The sequence below is a fragment of the Nicotiana tabacum genome, chromosome 15, assembly GCF_000715075.1.
Source record: "Nicotiana tabacum cultivar K326 chromosome 15, ASM71507v2, whole genome shotgun sequence".
Lineage (NCBI taxonomy): Eukaryota > Viridiplantae > Streptophyta > Magnoliopsida > Solanales > Solanaceae > Nicotiana > Nicotiana tabacum.
In genome coordinates, this window is record NC_134094.1 from 31573338 (window position 1) to 31588597 (window position 15260).

At 33.9% G+C, this 15260-nt stretch overlaps 1 protein-coding gene across 5 annotated transcripts; it reads left to right on the plus strand.

The window, feature by feature from the left end:
• Nucleotides 1-4695: 4695 nt before the first annotated feature.
• LOC107766226 (cuscuta receptor 1) lies at nucleotides 4696-12192 on the plus strand. 5 transcript variants are annotated; one of them, XM_016584975.2, is made up of 9 exons: nucleotides 4837-5178; nucleotides 5257-5274; nucleotides 5351-5512; nucleotides 6376-6486; nucleotides 6553-6708; nucleotides 6858-6932; nucleotides 9378-9527; nucleotides 9614-9760; nucleotides 9887-12192. In XM_016584975.2, exons 1-9 carry the CDS (start codon nucleotides 4965-4967, stop codon nucleotides 12097-12099), a joined length of 3246 nt encoding a protein of 1081 aa, XP_016440461.1. In that variant the 5' UTR covers nucleotides 4837-4964; the 3' UTR covers nucleotides 12100-12192. The 5 variants fall into 5 exon arrangements, with proteins under 5 accessions (XP_075086819.1, XP_016440461.1, XP_016440460.1 ...); XM_075230718.1 differs by lacking the exon at nucleotides 5257-5274 and having other exon boundaries at nucleotides 4696-5178; XM_016584974.2 differs by having other exon boundaries at nucleotides 4837-5274.
• Nucleotides 12193-15260: the final 3068 nt, after the last annotated feature.

The following is a 15260-nucleotide window of genomic DNA, read 5'->3' on the forward strand; positions in this document are numbered from 1 at the left end:
TTCTTTTGAAATTGAGTATGACATAGATGATTATGCATTTCAACTTGGCGGAAAAAGGCATGAAATTTATGATAAGAGGCTTGCTAATGAGTTAAATGTTCTTTCTTCTCTTATTCAAGTGTCTAATGAGTTTTCATGTGATAAATTGCTAGAATGTGAGTTTTGTTGTTTGATGGGAAGTCATTCCTCTAGTCATGTTGATTGTGAGCCTTTAAAAGTGTTTGCTACTAGTAAAGAGAATATGCATGATTATTATGACGTTTAGTGATCAAATACTCTTTCATGAACCTATCTATGACTCTTTCTGTGACAGTTTGAGCAATTATGTAGAATCCATTGATGTTGCGAATATTATTGGGGAAAGTTATAATCATTAGCTTGAATGTATTAAAATTTGTATTTTGAAATTTATGGGTTCTTCTGACCTTTTCGAGAATTTATGCGCTTCTTTGAATAACTTACATGTAGAAGAATCCATGGGATTTATAATTGATACTTGGCTATGTCATAAGAGTGTCTTATTTGATACATGTGGCATAGATACTTGTGTTAAATGGATGCATGACCAATATTTTATAATTTCTTTGGCATGCACATATTTGGACTACCTTATTGACAAGATCGCATTGCAAATTTCATTACATAGTGCATCTAAGAGAGGTTTTTATTGGACAACTCTAAGTAGGCATAAATTTTATTGGGATGATGATGTCCATATGCTTTATAAAAGAGTATTTACACCTATTAGGCTTAATTAGGTTAAGTGGACACATGGTCACTATCTTGTTTTATTCCTACCATTTTTTCAGATTAGTGGATGCCATTTACTAGTGCGTGACTTCTTTTTCTTGCAAGGTCGAAATTCGAGGACAAATTTTCTTCAAGAAGAGGGGAATGATAGCATCCTAGGAAGCTCAAATCTATTCATGGACAAGAATGAAGCTTTGGAATCTCAAAGAGGGCCTTTAACAAGATGTCAAGCTAAAGAGTTGCAAAATAAGGTCATTAGACTTCAAGTGCAAATAAAGAAGTTGTTAATTGGGATGGAGAGCTCAAGAATAAAGGATATGAGTTGTCTAGGTATTATAATTATTTTATGGTCCAAATTCATATCCAAGAAAAGGTGGATTAGATCCCAAGAGACATCCTCTGAAGAAGGTCCAAATCAAGCCACTATTGGACCTATTTGGCACCTAAAAATGTGTTCAAACTTGCAGCCCAATAAGTCTTACATGAAACCATATTTTTATAACATAAAAAAGACTTACTTGCTGACCAAGAAAGGTTCAATAGGCGTGATAGAAGTTGTGTACAAGTTGGTACCAAGTTGCTTGCAAGTTGCCTTCAAGATTTCCAAGATCCTATCCATGATTAGTTTGGGATTTTCAAGATTCTATCCAAAATTGGTTTTAACTTATTTCCATATATTTTGGTACTAGATTTATTGCTTTCCTAGGTAGTTAAGGTTATGTTTTCCTTTTCCTAAGATTGCTGGAGTTACCTTCCAAGATTGACTTGGTTTTTATTTCCTAGTATTTTTCCTTTTCCTAAGGTATTTGGACTTGTTGTCCAAAGTAGTTTAGGACTTTATTTCCTTATTTTTAGGTAGGAATTTCGTGACCCCCTCTCTATATAAAGGGGTGTCATCTTTGTTTTTAGATTTTGGATTATTATAGACAATATCAATAAAAATTGTGAGATTTTTCTTGCACTCTTGTGTGTGGCTACTCTTGAATTTATTCTTCAACCTTCAAGACTCAACTTAAGGTGGTAAGATTAAACTCTTTTGAAATCTTAGATCACTTCTAGGTATTCAAGAAAGGTGATAAGTTTAGGCTTATTGTTGTTCTTGTTATTCTAAAGGGTCTGGTTTCACAATCTATCTCTTGTTTTTAATTCTCTACCAAAGGCGATTAGTTCTTTGTTAGCTAATTGTTGTTGTTAGGATTCAACTTCAAGAATAGACTTCTTGAATTCAAGAAACTCTTTCTTGAATTCAATCTATCTTTAATTTTCCGTTGTTTTTTTGTTTCTTTATTTTCTTTTAGCTTCCGCACGTTTCTTGATTTTCTTTAGTAATTCTTGGACCCCTATCGTGTTGTTATCACCTTTGACCCTGGGCTCGATCATGGCTTCGATCGTGGCCCTCGACCCTGGGCTCGATCATGGCTTCGATCGTGGCCCTCGACTTCTGGGCTCGATTCTGAGAGATTTCTGGGCTCGAATCTGGCAGAAGAAATTTCCAACAGAAGAAAATTGCAGCAGGTGTTGTAGTTCAATTTTTGATCCGTTAACCATTCGAAACTCACCCGAGGCCCATCGGGACTTCAACCAAATATACCAACAAGTCCTAAAACATCATACAAACTTAGTCGAATCCTCAAATCACCTCAAACAACGCTAAAACCATAAATTACGCCCCAATTCAAGCCTATTGAACTTTGAAATTTTTAATTTCTACAAATAACGCTGAAACCTATCAAATGACGTCTGATTGACCTCAAATTTTGCACACAAGTCATAAAATGACATAACATACTTATTAAAATTGTCAGAATCAGATTTTGACCCCGATATCAAAAAGTCAACCCCTCAGTGAAACGTCCTAAAATTCAACTTTCGGCATTTCAAGCCTAATTTCACTACGGACCTCCAAATAATTTTTTGGGCATACTCCTAAGTCTAAAATTACCATACGGGGCTATTGAAATCATCAGAATTGAATTCCGAGGTCGTTTACACATAAGTCAATACCCGGTCAACTATTTCAACTTAAGCTTCCAACATGAAAATTCATTCTTCCAATCTAACTCCGAAATACCTTAAAACCAAAACCGATAATTCACACAAGTCATAATACCTCGTAGGAAGTTATTCAAGACTTCAAATAGTTGAAAGGAACGTAAATGCTCAAAACGACCGGTCGGGTCGTTACACATGCGCTCATCTCTTCAGGAAAAGTATGAAGCATCTCGGCATGGAACAGAGCATTCCATGATTTAACAAATTTCAGCCCATCTCTCTTGAAGAAATCAGAGACACCATGCTCTAATCTAACACCCATCTCTCTTGAAAGAATCAAGACACCTTGCTGGAATCAGACACAAACACACAACAATACTTTCCTATAAGGTCACTAGCGAACTCAAGGGAGAAAAGTGCGCAACTATAAACACTGTCTTCTAAGTCTCTCTAAGTCTAAGTACAAATATTGTATTCTTGAGTCTACAAGTATCATAAAAAATAGAAGGAGTTAGAACACAAAAGAGAGTTGTGTCAACATCCGAAAATCATTATTGCTAAACATCATTGGTGGTGAACGAGCCAAAACCATCACTGTTGTAATTCTTTGTCAAAGATCTAAAAAGAACCCTTGTGACCCAAGGAAAACTGGACGTAAGTACCATACCGATACTAAATCAGTATAAAAACTGTTGTGTCTTGTGTTGCCATCAAATTCATTACATTCATCTCTATCTTATCTGTCGACTAAGTGAAAACTTAGTCAACTAAGAAATTAATAGTCCAAAATACACCCCCTCTTGTACTTTCAATTATAAGATCCAAAAAATGCTTCTATTGACTGATCTAAAGAAACTAGCTAGTCCAGCAAATAAGCAGATGGTTCGATACCATCTACCTTTCATTTTATGCAGGTGAAGTAAGAACAAACAAGAGGGTTCGCATCTTTCTTTACGAGAAACCATATTTTCATGTCTTACATTGGCACAACGTAAACGTGTTCTTTAATTGTATTAAGTTGTGTACGTATAGATTATGTGCCTTTGTTGTTCTCTCTTCTGTTGGCAAGACTGTTCTAGTTCCTATGCTTGTGTTAGAAGGAATAAACAGGTTCTCTTAACTATGGTTTGGGATCTAAATCTCAAGTTTAAATTTAGAAACAGAGCTTTTTATTTTTATTTTTCAAGTTGAGACTGTTATTCGATTTGATTTCTTTCATCTTAACATGCTCCTCTTTTATAACTCTACAAGCCTGAAACTTGCTGTGAGTCAAATAAAGTAATGTATTGATTTTTAATATTAACCAAACACCGGACAAGTAATGCCACATTTAATACCGAGATTAAATATCCTTATACCTCACACAATAAGTCTTGCTTACATTTACCCCGAGTGAATCCAAGGAAATATATATATATATATAGGGGCAAATTAGAGCTTCAAAAATTGTGACAAAAGGGGTGGGAATGCGATTGGAATTAAAATCAACACGTGCTTCGTTTTAGCTTAACTCATGCAGACTGTTGAACTATATTTTATCTGAAATTTACATTAACGCATATAAAGATGACCTCTATTGATTAGTATGAAATGGGACATAATAGCGGCAGTGGCGGATCTAGGATTTTAAAGTCGTGGGTGCTCACTAATAAAAATTCTGAAAGAAGAGGAAAAATGAATTTAGTTATGGGTGCTTACTCAATATTTATTTAAATATTTTTATAAATACCTATACAAATTTACTAAATTTTGTTAAAGATATAACATGTAGATCCGCCACTGTTATAGCGGGATTCGTCAAGTCATCCAAAATGGAAGCAAGCTAGCAAGTAGATACTTAGAAGATCTTGACTTAAGCTAAAAACCAAACGTTTTTTGCAAGTGAGATGACTATATAGTGGATCTCCAATACTGCCATAGACTAGCTAGGGACAACCACAGTATCAAGTCTTCTGTGGCTCTAAATTACTATGCACTACTTTATTCAGTAATTTTTTCCACACATTCAAGGATTGATATTCCAGTCATCTTGCCCATCTTTAAAGCTTGACTTTTTTGGTCAAGTCATCTAAAACAAATGCTGGATAGGTACTGAGATGTTACTCTTTTGTTTTACAAAGAAAAATTTGTTGTGTACTGTGTAGAGATGCTGTAATTCCTATATAACCTTCTGCTAGCTAAGTTTATTAAAACAGCAAACTAAACCACAGTAACTGAAGGATATGGGGAATACTAAGTTATGGTTGTGGGTGTTCTTTCTGATGATAATTGTGGCAAATGGTTGTTTGGAGGAAGAGAGAAGTGCTCTTTTGGAGCTGCAGGCAGACATGATGATTGGTTTTCTAGATTGTTGTTCATTGCCTCGGGTAAAATGCAACTTAGCAACAGGTCGAGTGATCAAACTCGATCTCAGACGAGCCTCTCTGTTTCGCGACGGTTGGAATTTTAATGCTTCTTTGTTTCTTCCATTCAAATCGCTGCAAGTTCTTATACTATCTCAAAATTATCTTACAGGATGGACCAAAAACGAAGGTTAATCTCTTTTTGCCTAATCTTGTATCAAATTATATATATTAACCTGCTTTTTTCTTCTGATTTTGTTTTCCAGGGTTTGACAAACTGTCGAATCTTACGAACCTGAAAGTACTAGATTTGCAGGCTAATCCCCTCCACCTAGATGTTTTATCATCTTTGTGTTGGATTTCATCTCTTGAGGTTCTAAGACTTAGTACATATGTTGATACCTCTTACAGCACACAAACGAATTATGGTAGTATCCACACACTCTCTCTAAATATATATCGAGTATCAACTATAGCTAACGTTTCAATTTCTACATTATTTATTTTTATCCGTGCTAGCTAAAACTTTTATTGTACTATTCTTTTGTCTTAGTTACAAATTAAGCGTGTCATATTCTTTATTCATGAGTTCTTGATCTTCATCGGTTTCTGCTACTTCTTTTATTTTTCTTTATTAAAAGGAACCTCTCTTCATGTTCAACTATATGAATTTTAGTGCTTTAATAAATTCAATGTTATTTTTTGTATTTGTGCATATGATTATGTACGTACATAAATTTAACAAAGATATAGTATATGGTTAGGCTTTCAACTTCGTAGCAAATCATTTTTTAAAACTGAAATTCTTCCACTATAGTACATCATTTTATCTTCTTCAACTAATCGAACCCAGACCACAAAGTAGGTAAAAACTTTGTTCTAATTAATCCATGTGTAAAGAAACCAAAGGAAAACAAATTATCTGAAGCAGGATGATATTTTAATTTTCCTTGATAATGAGAAGAAGGGTTCATATTATAAAACAAGGAAAAAAAAGGTAAAGACTTCTACAGTATGCTTTTCTACAAGAACCAACAGTTCTTTTTTGGCGAATTGGGTTGTTGAAGAAGACCCAACGTTTGATTTTCCAAAGAAAAGATCCTTCAGAGTTAAAAGGAGTCCGTCTAACTTTTATGTTTTAATGAGCAGCTGTTAAGAACAATTAAGTAAAAGAAAAAATTGAACCTATAATATAGCAAGTTGGCAATATAGTATAGATGTATAAGAATTTTCTTGCGAATATATATATTTTTGGACATGTTTATGCAATATTACAACTCCCTTGGAATAGTTCTTTTTTCAGATGAAGGCATAAGTCAGAAATGTCCGGGGCAGAGCAATTTAAGGGAACTCTTGTTAGAAGGTTATGGAGTCAATGACATCAATGTCCTTTCTACATTGGGTAAGCTTCCTTAACTATTTTTGTTTTTACCCTTAATTTGTTCTAAACATTCACAAATCAATGTAGGTCTTGGAACACATATTGGACGGAAGAATTTAGAGAAACTCTATTTGAGTGAAAATAGCTTCAATTCTAGCATCTTTTCATTTCTCAAGGATCTTCCATCTCTCACGCATCTCGATCTCTCATACAATGAAATAGATGGAAAAATTGAAATGAGTGGTTTGTCGTTAATCTCACCCGTTAATCATATGTTGCTTCATTATGATTTCAATCATACAACTGAATATTTCATTTATCTACCCGTATCAAATACATAAATGCTTGTTTTTTTCTTTGTGCTAACTATTTATTTTGATTTACCCGTGTAGATATAGTTGCTCTAAGCAATTTGGAATTTCTGAATCTCCGGAATAACAAATTCGAGAGCTTTGTGACTACCAAAGGTACGCAGTTGATAACTTGAAAATTGGGCACCTCGGGTAACAACACTTTAGTTATTCACCCCATAAAGGCATAAAAATAAAAAAGAATACATATTAGAATCAGTTTTTAGCATTTAACCCTTTTATGTTATGACTTCCATTGTTCAAAAACTGATTTGCAGAGAAGAGTTCATTTCTATACCAGAAAAAAGTGATGGTACATGTTTTTGTAAGTCTTAGTAGGCGTTTTGGACATAAATTTCAAGTCTTTTTTTTTTTTGGAATTTGGAATTTCACTAAAGTTTGATTCAAAGATGAAGTTGTGTATTTTGGTTATAACTTTTGCAATGCATTTGAATGTACTTTTTCCCAAAATCATGAAACATGATTTATACTCCACAATTTGTAAAAACTATTAAATTATCCCAACTTGACTATCTTACTTGAAACAAACAAGTAAACACGTGCAAAACTCAACTGCACTCTAATTCTTTTGTTAAAAAAGATAGTGAAAGTCGATGAAACTAATTTTTCCCAAGAAGAAAACTTAATATTTACAATGTAGAATTGTGTTGGCAAGGTTTCTTTATCTATACCTTGATCTTCTTACTGTTTTAACTTAGTTATAGTTTCTCTCAACTGTAGGCATTAACAAAGAGAAGTGACTGTTTAATGGTTAGCTTGGTATTTAATTCTAGTGGGTAGATGGGGTCCTTTTATAAATTCCAAAAACTTGGGGTAAATTTTTAAAATTTAAAAGTTCCCAAGTTATAGATATTCAGTGAAAAACTGGTTTCAAAGGACTTCTCCAAATTTGAAAATCCATTTTCAAGTTGAATTTAAGAAATAGTAAATTTTTCATAACCAAATATTGTTTTGAAAAAAAGGAAAAAAAATTATTTCCAAACAAAACCTTAGGCTTTTGGACATAAATTGTGTGATAATTTTAAAAAGGTAGTATTTGAAGTTAAGAGCTTATTTGGCCAAGCTTTTGGGAGGCAAAAAGTATATTTTTTCTTTTTGGTAAAAAAAGTACTTATTTGAAAATTTGAAGTATTTGGCCAAGATATAGAAGTGCTTTTGAACAGTAACCACAAAAGAAGTTAATTTAGCTTTTGAGAATAAGCTACAAATTCTTGCTTCTTAAAAAGCAGAAGCAGAAGCAAACAATTATTTTTAAGAAAAAAAATATTCTTACCATAAATTCATATTTTTTAAATTATCCCCTTTAATTTAACCTTTTTCTTTACCTTTTTTATTTCTACCATTTCTTTCTTCTCTTTTATATTTTTATTGTATTCTTATTCTTTTTCTTCCTATTCCTCTTTGGTTTAATCTCTATATTATAAATAAATCTCTTCTTTTCTCTTTCTTTGTTATTTTGATCTTCTATTAGTAATCACCGGATTCAAGCACTCTATTCATCAGATATTTTTTTTTTCTTTTGTAGTATACAAAAATTATATGATATCTAGTTTATATTTATTGTTTGCGTGCATGCATATATTATTGTTGACAGAATGCAATACTACCTAGTTTGTTATTTTCTCAAGAATAAGTAATGATTTTCATACATCTAAAGCACATATGTCCTACCAATGTTATTTCTTTGGTATCTATATTTTATTTTAAGTGAAAATTTTAATATATATTTTATACTTTAATTAAATAAAAATAAAAAATTACTTAAATTCTTTTATAATAAATATTTGAATTTATTTCTAATACTAATTGTAAACTAACCTTATTGTTCTTTTTCGTAATTAGACACTCAAAAGTACTTTTTGGAAAGATTTTATTAAATATTACTCTACAAAAGTACTTGTCAAATGAATTGGCCAAACACAAACTGTTAATCTCCAAAAATACTTTTTCAAAAACACTTTATGAACAAAGATATGATTTTCCGAATAAGTAGTTTTTGGAAGCTTAGCCAATTAGGATCTAAGTTGAAAAAGGGCGTTTTAGAAATTAAAGTATCCATTCAAAACAAAACATTTGGAAGAGGACTCAAAACGAAAAAAGAAAAAGAAAAGGTTTAGAGCCCTTCAGTGTATATCTAAATCTCTTGCATAACTGAAGTTTTTTTTTTTTTTATTAAAGAAAATAGAAAGAAAATACCTAATTTCGGACAATCAGTAAGATTCTGAAAATATTTTCTTTGTAAAACAGATAAAGAATTCTGCAAAACTATATTCCAAAAAAGTATTGTCGCTTTTACAAGAAAAAAAATCTTAGTAATGTAAATGGTTTTAGTAACCATGTACATTGTATATTTAAAGTAACGTCAAAATTTTGATAAATGCCGACAAGAATTTGATAAGTACATTAATTGTCTACCTTATACATAGACTGAAAATCTACATATCCATTGGACTTAATAAGAACCATTCATTCTCATGTAACACAAAAGATCTATTCATTCTTATAAAAAGATGTATGATTTACGTTTGCACTGTTTAACAGGTAGCAAAAGAATGAGTTGTGTACGGGCTTTAGTGCTTGGAGGTTCTAATTTCAACTCGACCAACGTCTTACAATCCCTAAAATCATTCTCATCTCTCGAGTCCCTTGCTTATGTTTATAGTAATCTCACAGCTCCGGCTATCACTTACGGTAACTTAAAAAAATATTCTCTACCTTAGTATCACCTCTTTTCTTTTTTAAATTTGTTTTATTTTTCTTTGACTCTCTAATAAAAGCATTAACAAATCTGAGCACATTGGAGTATCTATACTTGGGTGGATCTTCTTTAAATGAGAACTTTCTCTCAAGCATTGGACAAATGACTTCTCTTAAAGTACTGAGTTTGGCTTTTGGCGACAATTATGGCACCCTCCCCAATCAAGGTAGCTAGCGTGATTTTCTCTTTTTCATGCTAATGCCAACATTTCCATGTTTTGATTAGACATAGCTTATTATAGAAATTTATTTTTGCTATATGTTATATATATGAATCTTTTTATTTTATATAGGTTGGTGTGAACTCAAAAATATTCAAGAGCTAGCATTCACTAACAACAATTTTGAGGGAACACTTCCTTCATGTCTCGGAAACTTGACATCACTTCGTTGGCTGAGTCTTACTGGTAACTCCTTCACTGGAAATATAGACTTACATCCATTTTGGAGGAGACTCACATCACTTGAGTACCTGGATATTTCATATAACCAATTTGAAGTTCCACTGTCATTCAAGCAGTTCGCCAACCATTCAAAACTGACATACTTGAATGTTGGCTCTAATACAATAACTACAGACACCGAATTTCAGAATTGGATCCCAAATTTCCAGTTGCAGCTTTTTGCTATTGAGGGATGTATAAACCTTCAGAAATTGCCTTCTTTCCTTCACTACCAGTATGACTTGAGAATTCTTGCTATTGGTGGAAATCAATTGCTAGGAAACTTTCCAACCTGGTTATTAGAGAATAACACCAGACTTGGAGGCCTTTATGCTAGAGATAATGCTTTCATTGGACCGTTGGAGTTGCCATCAACTTCTCTTCCCCGTCTACATACTATTGATGTTTCTAATAACAAACTAAATGGACATATTCCAGCAAACTTTAGTTCAGCCTTCCCAAAGATTAATCGTTTGAACATGTCACAAAATTTGCTTGAAGGTCCTATACCTTCTGGGGTTAGTGGCATTCCTTTAAGAATTCTAGACCTATCTCATAATTTCTTGTCTGGAGGAGTTCCTAGTGATGTGACTAGTTCTCCAACATTGTTCTACCTTCGGCTGTCAAACAACAGGTTGAAAGGGCAAATATTTTTGAAGGATTTCAGATCAGGTATACTATCTTTTTTGTATTTGAATGGCAATAACTTTGAGGGACCACTACCTAGTAACATTTTTCTTAGAGCCTTTATTGTACTGGATGCTAGCAACAATAATTTCTCTGGAGAGATTCCGAGATGGATTAGAGATAATTCAAGATTATTACAACTTGATCTTTCTAAAAATCATTTCGAAGGCTCTATTCCAGTTGAAATTTGCAATTTGAAGAGCATTAAGGTCTTAGCTATGTCCGAAAATAGACTTTCAGGCACTATTCCTTCTTGTGTGAGTAGTTTGCCCCTTGAACATATCCATCTTGACAAAAATCAATTGGGTGGAGGACTTGAATATGCACTTCCCAATATCTCTTCTCTGATTACATTGGATCTTGGCTACAATAGTTTTACAGGAAGTATCCCACACACCATAGGCTCACTTTCCAATCTGAACTTCCTTCTCCTCAACCATAACCAATTGGAAGGAAATATCCCAGCTCAGATTTGTTTGTTGAACAAGTTATCCATCATGGATTTGTCTTTTAATAAGCTTTATAGTCCACTCCTTCCACTCCTTCATTGTTTGGGTAACTTAAAACAAGTGGAAAATGATGAACAAACAATTAGGAGTTTCTATTTTCGCATGACTTCCAGGGCAGAGTGGTTACACTTCTTGTCCTGGATAAGTTCGACAAGGCACTACCACATTACTTATGGATTCATAAGTGACGTCACATTGATGGATGTGGAAACTCGGGTGCAGTTTTCAACAAAAAGAAACACATATACTTATAAAGGAAGCATTCTAAAATACATGTCAGGTATTGATCTATCAAGCAATAGATTAACTGGTGAAATTCCCATTGAGCTGGGGAATTTGAGCAAAATACATGCACTGAATCTATCACACAACCATCTCATTGGAAGAATTCCAGAAAGTTTCTCATACTTACATGAAGTCGAGAGTTTAGACCTTTCCTACAACAGCTTGAACGGGAGTATTCCTGAAGGTCTACTTGAGCTACATCCTCTGGCGGTGTTCAGCGTGGCACACAATAACTTATCTGGTAGAGTACCCGAGTTTAAAGGTCAATTCGGAACTTTCGACAAAAGCAGCTATGAGGGGAATCCATTTCTTTGTGGCTATCCATTAGACAACGAATGTAGCAGTACTAAATTGTCAAATACCTCCAAGAATGAAAGTGATGAATCTGACTTGGATTATAAGGAGAGTTTCTACATCGGCTTTGGCGTGTCTTATGGAGCAATCTTGCTGGGATTAGCTGCAGCACTCTACTTCAATCCTTATTGGAGAAGGGCATGGTTTACGCTTGTTGAGGCATTAATGGTCACTTCTTACTATTTTCTCTTAGACAATGTTGTTAGTCCTTTCAAGAATTGGTGGTGAAGGAAGGTAATTGTTATTCTCTTATTGTTGCTACTTTATCATTTGCTATGTTGCTACTTTATCACCCTCAATAAAATTGATACATTTCAGACATTTCTTTTCTCTTATCTTTCTGTCCTTTTAGATTATGGTAGCCGACGCCTTTCGAAGCACTTTCTATGTTACCATAAGAGTGAAATAAATGGAAGAAACCGACGAGCGCAAAACCGGTGTATAAAACTTAGACTCGCTAGCCAAGGATGGTATATTATTAAATCGTCTCCACAGGGATTGGTTTAAATAATGTTCTAATAAAACTTCAACTTAACACTATCCAGGAAAATAAACTTTTGGTTTATATTATTATCAACTAATAGTAGAAACTAAGAAAATCAATTGCGAGAAAATAATAAAACTTTAATGACCAACTAGCAATGATTGAAATTCAAGGTGAGAAGTAAGGGTTGTGACAAGATATGTGATCAACTATTATTTTGGGTAATTCCGTACTAAGTTCACTCTTAGCTTCTATTGACTCTTTCGATTTTAACAGATGATTAGGCTAATCTTAGGATTCAAATTCTTCTTCCGAATGAATGAGAGTTCCGTTAACCAACCTAATAACAGGTCCTATGAACATATGCAAAAATACAATGAATAAATGATCTTTCGAAAAACGTCTCTCAACTATTCCTCCAAATTGAATCAATTGATAACTCTTTAAACTCTTTCGATTACTTATGAGAGGCGTAAAATCAACCCAAACAAGATAACACAATGTGAATTGCATCAACACTTCTCTTTCTATTTAAGTAAAACCACAATTGACCTTGCAATCCCATTAATAACTCATTCAACAAATTCAGGCAACTAGCATAGAGTAAACCCCAAACAATAGTCAAATCACAATATCTGTCAATAACCCTAAGAAAGGTTACTCCATAGTGGAGAAGTTATTTATTAGAGTATTAGAAGAACAAGAAGACATTACAATTCCCAAAATCAAACAAACTTCCGTATTGAATTAATTGGATGAAGTATTTTGAGTCTCTGTTGTTTCCTTGCCTTTTTCTCTCCAAACGTTGCTCCAAGATATCAGATGCCTTGTTTTAAGACGAGCTAGGCTTCATATAGGTCAAAAAGAGTCGCCTCCGAATTTACCAAAATAGGCCTGGATAAAGTTCCCGGAAACGAAAGTGCGCGGCCGCGCACCTGGAGGTGTGATCGCGCACATGGCCGCGCATGTATGGCAGAATACTATGTCACTTGCGTGGTCGTGTGCGCGCTGGGGGTCTCTCATGTGCGGTCGCGCATATGATTTTCGCTCTTGCTCAACTCCTTTTCCTCCCATTAAGTGCACTATTCGTCCATTGATCCTCGAACACGATCCCGACTTAATCCCTTGTGATTTTACTGAGACATCAAAGCTCCAAATAGCTCGAATTAGCTCCACAACATCTGCATAACTCATAATCGCTCCTACAAGGCATAACACACACACTTAGTGCAAAACAATACCAATTAAAGCTCAAACACTAATAAAGTACAGTGAATTAGAGTTCAATAAGCGACTAAAATACGAGATTATAGCCTACCATCAACACCCCACACTTAAACCATTGCTCGTCCTCGAGCAATCAAACTACACTTCATCTCAACACGATCTTTTTTCAACAACTCTTTATCAAGCACAATACCGTAACATCCTCGCCTCAATATTTGACTTAAAAGCACCATGCATTCCTATAACTCACCCACTTACTTTAACACAGAGGTCAACGACATTACCTTTACATTGTGAATCAAGTGCCCTCACACAAATAATAGAGAGTAGTTCCACACACAATAAATTCAAGAACAATTAGGAACTGAAGATAGAAAGAATTCTCACTCTCAGAACTAAAATTCATGTGCCACAGAAGACGTACCATAGACTTACCCATAGTGTAATACTTTACTAATTTGAGCTCATTCAGTCAAAGATCAAGTAGGACTTTAATTGGTGGTAATATAGGCTACGGGACGGGTAGGATACATATTGATATTAGTGACTACACCTCCCTAAGCAATTTAATACATACACTTAATCATTCAAACCCCACACTTATGTCAAACCATAACTCCACCTTCACATCAATTTACATCAACCCCTACTTCTTTAAGCACAATTACATCAAGTTACCACTATCAATGACCATTTTTCACAATCAAACACTTATTTTTTCCCTTTCTTTTTCAATTCAAGTGGCTCTTACTTTTTCAAAACATTGCACATTTCTCCTTTGTTTAATAGTTTCACTCAAAAGCCAAATCAACCACCCCACACTTCAACTTTTACAAAGTTTATAACAAATTCCTGTGCTCATGAGAGGTACAGGTTCAAATAGATGGTCAATTCAAACAAATAGGTGAAACTTGTAATGTGGTTGCCAAAGAAACATGATTACAAGCTCAACGTGGTTGACTAGGATACATAACAATCAGGTGGGCAAAAGCATATATCTGGCTTAACAAATAAACGCCTTTATCCCTTCCAAGACTGAATAAAACTACCATTTCGCTTTGCAAACACACGGGGCAAGTTCTAGACATCAAATGCATTGCAAAGAATAACTTAAAATCTCACACACACATGGCACATAAATCATACAAGATTGGACTATCAAGACACTCTAGTCAAAGTAGTTCAGCAAAGTTAAGATCATACAATTTAAGCTACTTATACAAGATTCAAAAACTGAACCTAAGCGTCACAACTAAAGCACTTAATGTTCTCAAGGTATCATAAAGTCAAGAGATATTGCTTTCAATTCAATTCATAGCACAATATTTCCTACTACTCTACAAAACAAAAACTAACTATATCCGGTTCATACAAAACCCTTAAAAAAGAACCGCGACACAAAAACAAATCAGGGGGGAATTATTACACTCCCTCAAGAAATCTGTCGAATGATATCTATCGTAGAGAAAAATCAAAAAATTTAAATATTTTTTGGTTTTTTTTCCAATTATTTTCTATCTCTAACAACTACAACTAACAAGAAAAAATAACTAATATACATACATAAAAATATCCCCCCACCCCATACTTTAAGTTGTGATATATACTCATGACACACAATGAAAATGCAAAGGTGAAGAAAATTCCCCCGATCAAGTCATCCCGTGTCGGAGACGGT